This window comes from Anneissia japonica, unplaced genomic scaffold (assembly GCF_011630105.1).
Source record: "Anneissia japonica isolate Jap-2015-1 unplaced genomic scaffold, ASM1163010v1 scaffold288184_len555535_cov198, whole genome shotgun sequence".
Taxonomy (NCBI): domain Eukaryota; kingdom Metazoa; phylum Echinodermata; class Crinoidea; order Comatulida; family Comatulidae; genus Anneissia; species Anneissia japonica.
Genome location: NW_022698468.1, coordinates 51,008 through 60,086, shown reverse-complemented (window position 1 = coordinate 60,086; position 9,079 = coordinate 51,008). Strand labels below are relative to the sequence as shown.

Below are 9,079 nucleotides of genomic sequence, written 5' to 3'. Positions count from 1 at the left end.
GGCCGGGGCGTTTATTAGAATAACGGTATGTGCTTTGGATTTTTTTTATAATGTATCTTGCCATGGGGTTACTAAATTTATCTTATGTCCATGGATGGCGCTGTACTGATTGGTTGTATGATCGCTTTCTAATCCCTGGGTTGTGGATTATGATCCTGAAACCGGATTTTATTTTCTCACGATAAAGATCCCTTATGGAAACTTAACTATCACAGGCTATGTACCTATAATCCGCCATGGATTACCTGTCCATTTTCTTTTTGGAAGGGAAAAATAAAATCATTACGTTCTATTCAACATTTTTCAACCAGCTGTTACCGGTAATGTTTTTTGACATTCAACCCCGAGCGACGCCCATACTAGTGTTGATATTTAATTTTTCCCGTAGTTTTTTTGACTTCTACCTGCGATTTCGCCAAACTTTCTTGTCACTTTTTAGTATTATAATACACCAAGTATCTACAGTCTTCTACAGACATAGGCCTACAGGCTCGACAACCGAGTGTCAAGGCCACTTCAGTAATTGCAGACGTCTACGTGGTTGCAAAGGCTGAAACGTACAGCAGTCTTCGATGTCTTTCTTTTCACGTTCGGAAACTTCTTTCGCTTAAATTGGTCCACAATTGCCCAGGCCTTCGTTCCTAGACACCGTTAGTCTCCGTCGGAAATTGCCAGTCCCTGTCGAACAGTTTATGTCCCACTCCCTTCTCTCTATGAATGCTTATCAGCCACCACTAACAGTACCTACTGTAAAGTCGGTTATGCCATGGAGCTATAAAATTATTATACCCATGTGCGTTCTAATATCAGACGATCAAAATATAATCTAGTCCAACCTTGATGGTGTGCAATTTATGATACTAGGCCCATACCCGTATACCATGGAAGACACCGTGGGAAAGCAAGTCGTTTATTAAATGACTTTTTTCCGATTTTATCTATTTTATCCTTTAGTGAATGAAAACAATATCCAATCATCATTTAAACCTATTTAAGTTTATAGGTTAAAAAAAATTGTTTGGAAACAATTATGGAGATAGTGAAAATACAGTAGGCATAGATATTATTACTGTTCACGGTCAATAGAAATTAAAACCATTTAAGTATGGCCAAGTATACATACAATCAAATGAAATTTGCACCAGACAAACGCATAACATATTTTACTAAGTCACGAATCTTTGATGTTTTTATTAGTTCAGTTTTTTCTTTACAACAGCGAGCTATGGACTATAAATAAAGCACTGGAAGAGAACATCGATATCTTTCAACGAAAACTACTCAGAAAAATGTTAAACATCAAATGGTATAACAAAGTTATAAATGATGAAATTTACAGAATAGTAAACCTGGAAAAATGGAGCAGCAGTAAGATAAAAAGAAGATTAAATTGGTATGGCCATTTAATAAGACTTCTCGACAATACATCTGCGAAACTACCTCTACGGGAAAACAACAAGAATGTAAAAAGACCGGTGGGAAGACCAAAGAAAACATAGACTAAAATGATAAAAACTTACTTGGAAAAAATGTTCTGAAAGGCTCACTTGAGACACACCCAGCCCAAAACAGAAGGAAATGGCATGAAATAGTAGAACGCGCGATGTCAAACAACGACGAAGCGTAAAGATGTTGATGATGAAGTATGAGAAGAAATGCCCGAACCACTGACTTGTATACGTGTTTTTAATGGATTTTTAGAGGAAATGTTCTTGATTACTGTATAATGATTTGTGTATGGTTGTATTTTATTTGGTGTATAATGTAATATTCTTTTTATGCGACGGCGCTGTGTTTAATGCATGCAACCAAAAATGTGTTCATTTCTTCATTTTCATTCATTAAATATTCCAGGCCAGTAAAAACGGAAGCTATCCAAATCCGTTGTGCACATTTTTTTTTTTACGTGTGTATGACCATGACTGTACACGTGGGGGAACTTGTTATCTCATCACATGACATCACATGTCATAATATCGTTAAATTTCCTGGATACGGTCAATACGTGTACCCTGATAGAGTGTACACCTATGAGAGTTTCCAAAAAACAATAATATAATATTTGTGACTATAACTTACAAAGGAGACCTAAAGCACATCACATCAGGCGCGGATCCAGGCACGCACCCCCACCCTATCCTCCGTTTTGCCACATATTAAAATCTCAATGCATATCAATGTTATGTACTGAAATAAGCGCTACACACTTACGGTATCTATTTTAAAAATATTTCCCCTCGCCCGTTTGAAAAGTTCTTGATCTGCCCCTGATCATACTACGTTGATAAATTTGTTGAAACAATTTTCAAAATTGAATTTAGTACAACGTGAACTGTTATAGGGATTGTATAGAAATCGATGGATTGTTTTTAAGATTGATGTTGAAATCTCATCTCGCATGGCATCCTGTTTTTCATCCTCCACTCTGTGTGGGCGGTACAACGCTTTGTAGGCCTATCATTTACAAGTAAAGGCCAACTACAAAAAAAAATGTATCCCTTCCGGTATTTTTTTCTTTTTACATCGGATGACGGATGTACACTTCCCTCTCCCCTTACAGCGTCCCCGGAACATTTTTCCAAAATTGCTGGAAGTTGGTTCTCAAACACTGTAGGGCCAGCAAATTTCAGCGGAAACTGATGGAGAGGGAAAGCTGTCAGCCCGCAATACCAGTTGCCGTATGAGGATGTTTGAAATACGCCGGAGTTTTCTGTGTGTCTAGACTCGTGAAAGCAATAAGAAAGAAAGCACCAGCCCAAAATATGAGGCAGAGGACGAGCATGATAATTTTTAAATTTGGCCTGCAAGAACACCACACCCATTTCTGTCCCCTATCCCTTCCCTATGCAGTATTTGAGATTAAGTTCAATTATAGATTGTCCAGAACCCTTTCCCATTGCTTCTGGTGTATTATTTTCGGTGAATATAATAAAATGAAATTGCGAGAGCTGCACGTTCATCCCCAGGTCAATGTAAATATCAAAGCCTGGCTGGGATTTGAATTTATGTTCGGTGAGTGCGCAAATGTGGCCCCATGGACCTTTTAATTTGTAGGCCTATTCCCAAGTACTGTACATCATTCGAGAAAATACATTGCAGACATTCCCCACATCAAGAGCTGTGAGACTGTGACTGTAAATCAAATCAAGAGGCATAATAATAATTATATTAGGCCTAAACTTTAGCTGAATTATTTTGCTATCTGAAATTCGAGCGAAAATCATGATGCAAGACATATAGGCTACAGAACGTGCGGTAGGCCTACACTACCACCAGCACGAATCCCAAGTAAGAAATAAAATGCTTTCTAGGCCTACACAAACCAGTGATCTTATCTATGATTATTCCAACTTTCAAAGTGTATTGTAGGCCTATTTGCACACCGTCGGTGAGTATTGTTTTAATTCAAAAAGAAAGAAAAACACCGGAAAACTGGTTATTGCACACATGGTAAGCATATATTAATATGTAGGGCCTATTGAATAGGGATCCAGTTTCTATGGGACCAGCTGCAACCCACTTTCAACCGCGTGGCCCATGCCTGAAACATATTAAAATGTCATATATCTCCTGCCACTGACCAAAAATCGTGCAATATCGGCAATTTTATAGAACACGTGGAAATTATCAATTCGTTTAAAAACGTAACATTCAACCTGCGGAACAACGACAACCGCGATGACGGAATCAAACCTAGACCTACAAACGTTATATTGTAAAAGGCATACAAAAACATTCGATTTGTACATAATTTTAGTAACTTGAATATTGTATTGACTTCCTTTTTATGAAGTCATCATGACATAACGCGTCGAATGCAATACGGCTAAAATAAATCACATCTCCCCAGGGACTAAGGCGAGCAAGCTGCGATCATATTAAAATTTAAAGCCTCTCATAACGAAGAAAATACACGTGTGTATAGCCTACTGTTTCATGTATAGGCAATAATATTATGTTTGTGTTTGTTATTATGGACCTTTTGCTATTTGAATCAACGTGCATGTATCACGAACATGCATTTAATATAGGATTTCTTGTGTGACATGGAATCATGAATATACTTTTCGTTGGTTCGAAAGCTTCAGGGCCTTCAAGAAAGGCTCAGGAGAGGAAAAATATTTTGATAGGCATATGTTGTACAACTGATTTTTCTAAGGTCAGTGAACGAGATGCGATTTCCATACTTACAGTTCGGTAGTAAAAAGGATAGATACCTTAAAGATAAACATAATTGCTTTACAAATTTACAACTTCATATGTACAATGTTTTCAACTTTTTAAGTATTTTTCACAGTTTTTTTTCAATTTTTTTCGCCCAATTTTTATATTTCCTTATATATTAATTAATATCTGTTTTCTAACAATTGCTTTTAAAAACCCAAACCATGTATTTAAACCTACTGGTTCATTTCCACATACACTGGTTCACTGTCTTTCCAGCTGAATTTCCTGTCGCTTCAGGTCACTTAGCCCGCCTCCCTAATGGACCCCTTGGCATTGCAGCCGGCTGCTAACAGCTAAATCATTTTGGCAGGAAGAAGCATACATCATTCATGCGCGAAATGAGTCTAACAATACATAATAAATATAGTAATAATAGACACACGTTATATATTACACATGAAGATGGAGAGCACGTTTGTATCATATTGTGTTGGGTTAATGTTAATCTTTCTTGAATAGTAATCAAACGAAGTGTTAAATGTAAGCGTGAGTAATTATGAACATCCGCATTTAAATTAAAACTCTGTTCAATTCTTTGAAAAACAAAACCCCCCCAAAAAACACAAACGAAAACAAAACTGTTGTTTGTACCCCCAAATACGTAGTCTTAATGAGCCTATTATGGTCATGATGTGTCGCTGTCATTATGACCATATTTAGGCATGTAAAATAACATTGGATACACCATCATTCTGGATGTGTGCCACTGTAATAAAAGTGATTCCAAATAAAAACTAAACTAAACTAAAAGAATGGGAAACGTGTGTTTTGATGATGGACGTCGAAGCATAAATAATGACAACAGCATGGAAAAATATAAATATGTATGGACATTAATCATTTCCTATATACTGTATACTTATTAGATGGGGTGTTGGTATAAGAAGTAAAAACAAAGGATACCCTATTTTCTGCAGCCAATAAACGAATATTCATTTACGCGAGAACGAAAATATAAATTCGAGTGATAGCCAATAATTACATCCTTTTTTAATAGTCTCTATTTTGCAAATTTAAACACCTTGCTAAGGTTATCTTCTGTCCTCAACAATAAAATAGCTCGTCGATAAAAATATCCTTGCTTGCTGAAGCCAGGTCAAGGCCCAGCTACTATCTGTATACTGTGAAGAAGAAAGAGGAAAATGGCGATCTTGTCCTTCTTAAAAACCCCGACATTTTCAAAGATTTTGCTAGACAATCTTTGGTAGAATGGACCTTTCCAGCAGACAATCAAAATTAACATCTGAGTAATTGGAACTGGGAATACGCGCATGTCCCACAAACAAATTTACATACATTTAAGCTGTCGATTTTGAACCTTGGCAACCACATCCAAGGAGCAGTGGATAGTGGAATAGTCCACTGACATTGTGAACTTAGCTTAAATTATTTATTTGCATATAAAATAATGCTTCTCTCTCAGTTTGTGCTACAGTCTTTGCTCTGCTTGATTTAGTAGTAGTAGTAGCCAAACCAAGCTAATATTCAACTTATCTAAAAAACTCTCTAAAATGTAGAAGATACACATGCTGTTTCATTTTTTACTGAAAGGCCTTGACCTTTAATGTTCTCGTGTACAGTTTAGGTTTTCAAGAAAGAATAAACTAACAACTGTATATTTAACTTCCATGTTTAATTAATTGATCTGTGAATAACTCGTCGCCTTACAAATGAAGTGTAAGGATAAGATACTGTTTTATTAATTAATTCATCCGTAGCCTTCTTCAGGAATAGCAAATTATTATATTTAAAAGTTGTCAATTTTAATCACCAATGTTGTTAGAAATATGAAGTAGTAACAAATGCTATGGGGAATGTTTGGATGAAAAGTTGGTTGGTCTGTGAAATTCTAGGAAACGATGAGTCATCAGGGATTACCTAACAATGTTTATTGAAAATATCAATAAGGCACATGTCATTAACAGCATGTTATATCATACAAATGCACAAATACAGAAGAGTCCTTGATAAGCATTTGTTAACAAACTTTAGGCCTACTTGCTTCATTTAGTACTCACTAGGCCTTGTAAAATACTTGTTTAGCGTAAATAAATATTTTTTACATGGTTCTAATAATTTTAGACATGAAGATTAATTTATTAACGAATCAAATACACTTATAATAATAATAGTAATATTTATTCGGAAATCGCTTTTGAAACAGCGGCACCCATCATTTTGATGGTGCATCCAAACACATATATAAACATCTCAATCAATCAAAAGGCATAGGCCTAGACTTAGTACAATGTAAAGGAAAGGAAATACCGAAACAATAATAAAACCATTAAATAAATGTACATTATATGATTTAGGTGAATAATACATAAAAAAATAAACAAGTATTTAATTGACCAAAGAGAAAACTGTAGGGGTGTAGCCATTAACAAGTGACTTATTTTAAGCTTATGAGTAAAGAACATAAATAATTAGTATATTCAGAATAAACAGATACAACAAACAACAAAACTGTAAACTTAATCAGGATAAACTTAATTGGTCATTTAACACGCCAGGTTAGACATTAGCTTACAATTTCAATACTGTTCCTATAATATTTCCATTTAAATCTGAATTTTATGTTAATATAATTTATATATTTTTTTTATTTAATTACTCATTTCTTACTAATACTATTATTTTGTGAGGTGGGGGAATTGTTAAGATGGGCTTTGCCTAGCTCTCATCAGGTTATTATTGATACAAAATGTTTTGTAGGCCTATTATTGCAAGTGAAATATAAGACAGAATTCTTTCATTCAAAGTTATAAATCTTATTGGCAGCCTTATGTGTTTGATCCGATTAAATGAGCAATCCAACATGTGGTGATTGATTGTTTTAAGGCTTTACTATAGAATACTACGCAAAATTTTGATAAAAAAAAACAAGGTAAAACTTAAGTTATTATTCGTCAGTTCAACTAGAGTTCTTTGGTGACTAAATAATGCAATATCAATTACGTATAATCGATAAAATCACATAATTATCATAACATATATCATCTTCTTCTGCTCAATCTATCAACCAAAATGACATTTCATAATCTCAACAATTTTCACGAATAAGCCTCAGGCCTATTCAACACATATAAATTGTAGCGAAACATAGCAATATCTGCTGGCTGTTTACCTTAATTTCCTGAAGATGAAATTCATGAAATTTAAGAACCTTACGTGTAAATAAAGCAATGTTATGATAACCGGGCGTCTGACTCTTGTCTGAACGCCACGAGGTCAGTTTTGAGAAAGTTCGGATGACTTTTTATTACTGTAGCTTACATTGTTTTTATTATCTCCTTCCTATACGAGCTTTGAATCTTGCAATAAAACCGTGGGTTCAGAAGTGCTATCTATATGCGTTATCTTCAGTCCTGAATGTTGTATGCCATAATGTATATATAATTATGCGTAAAATTTACTTACCTCAGCGTTCAGCCTTTCCAGACGGTTTTGTCTCAGTTGCAATTGCACGGCCTGTAAGGTATTCACTGTGTATCCCTGAAATGTCGCTACCACGAAGAAAAAAGCGAAAGTGACACAGAACATGGCAATAAGCATGGACTTTGGTGATCTAGTACGAAAGACATGAAATACAGATGCAGCCATGTTTACTGCAAAGTAATTTGATGGCCTGGGAAGGCCGCTGAACTTGACTACAATTCACAGTTCACAGCGCTAAGCACGACACTCCGTTGCCCTAAGCACCGACTGTAAGCCTTTCTTCTTGGCTTGCTTGATGAATAACAAGACTTGCTCATTGGACTCAAATTACATCGTAAACCGTAATGTGCTAAAGGTCTTACTAGTACATTCTTGAAAGATAAGCACTATTTATTGACTGTATATTAAATATAATGGAATGTAAGCTGTGTCTTAAAAGTATAACGATGCCAACGAAACAGTGCTCTGAAACTTACGAGAAGTCGATCGTTTCTTTTTGTGACCCGCAGATAAACTTCAGGAAAAGAATCGCAAAGGGAAGTAGGTGATTCAACCAATCAAAACGCCGCATTCCGTTGACCCCGCTTTTCACTGTACACGTTCAGGTTACTGGTTCGAATTTGATTTGTTTCCAACAAAAGTAGGGCCTATGATTGTTTCTTGAACGTTACAACGTTATGTTTTCTTCCTTTTAAGCTGTATTCATGATAATTTATATGGGTTAAACTAAAAAAAAATATCTGTGACGATATATCAACTTTTGTTTTAATGGAACGTGTCAGGTACATGTTGTGTCGTGTTGATTGATAGATTGATGTCAAGACACTTCACTTTCTCAGAAAATTGCGTTTTTTTCCAATGGGTAGTTAGTAGACAATAGGTTGCGCGGTCGTAGCTCTATCATATTTTGTAAGACGTCATCAACATCGGTTGTAGAAAGTGATAATGAAATAATCTCTATCGATGATTACCATCGGTGATAGGAGAAATCCATCGCCTGCAAAACTAACGGTTATCATAATTCTTTTGTACCATACAGTACTCCATAAGAAGTTTTAATTCAATTCAATTCAAGAATTTTATTCAATAACAAAGTAAATTTACATTGTAGCAATGGATAAATTGAGTAAAATTTCACAAATACAAAGATATGTTGCACATTACAAAGCGAGAAAATAAGACACCAAAAACCAGCCAATGAGGCATTAAAAAGACATTTTAGAACTAACGAATTACAAAACATTGAAGCAGAGACACAACTACTAAAATGAATTTGTAAGACGGACCAGACTTTAAAATAAATTGCATAACAAACACGATGAACACAGTAGAATTAAAATAATAATAATAATAATAATAATTATAATAATAATAACAATAATAGCAGCCAGTATAATTTAAACTGATTTAT

The 9,079-nt window shown here is 35.1% G+C and overlaps 1 protein-coding gene across 1 annotated transcript in view; it reads right to left on the bottom strand.

The window, feature by feature from the left end:
• The window catches only part of LOC117102660 (carbohydrate sulfotransferase 14-like), a 22,590-nt gene extending 14,412 nt beyond the window's left edge, over window positions 1-8,178 (bottom strand). Inside the window, exon 1 of the mRNA XM_033243030.1 lies at window positions 7,651-8,178. Coding sequence (XP_033098921.1) covers window positions 7,651-7,833 — 183 coding nt within the window. The 5' untranslated portion in view covers window positions 7,834-8,178. The remainder of the gene's footprint in view (window positions 1-7,650) is intronic.
• Between the last annotated feature and the right edge of the window lie 901 nt (window positions 8,179-9,079).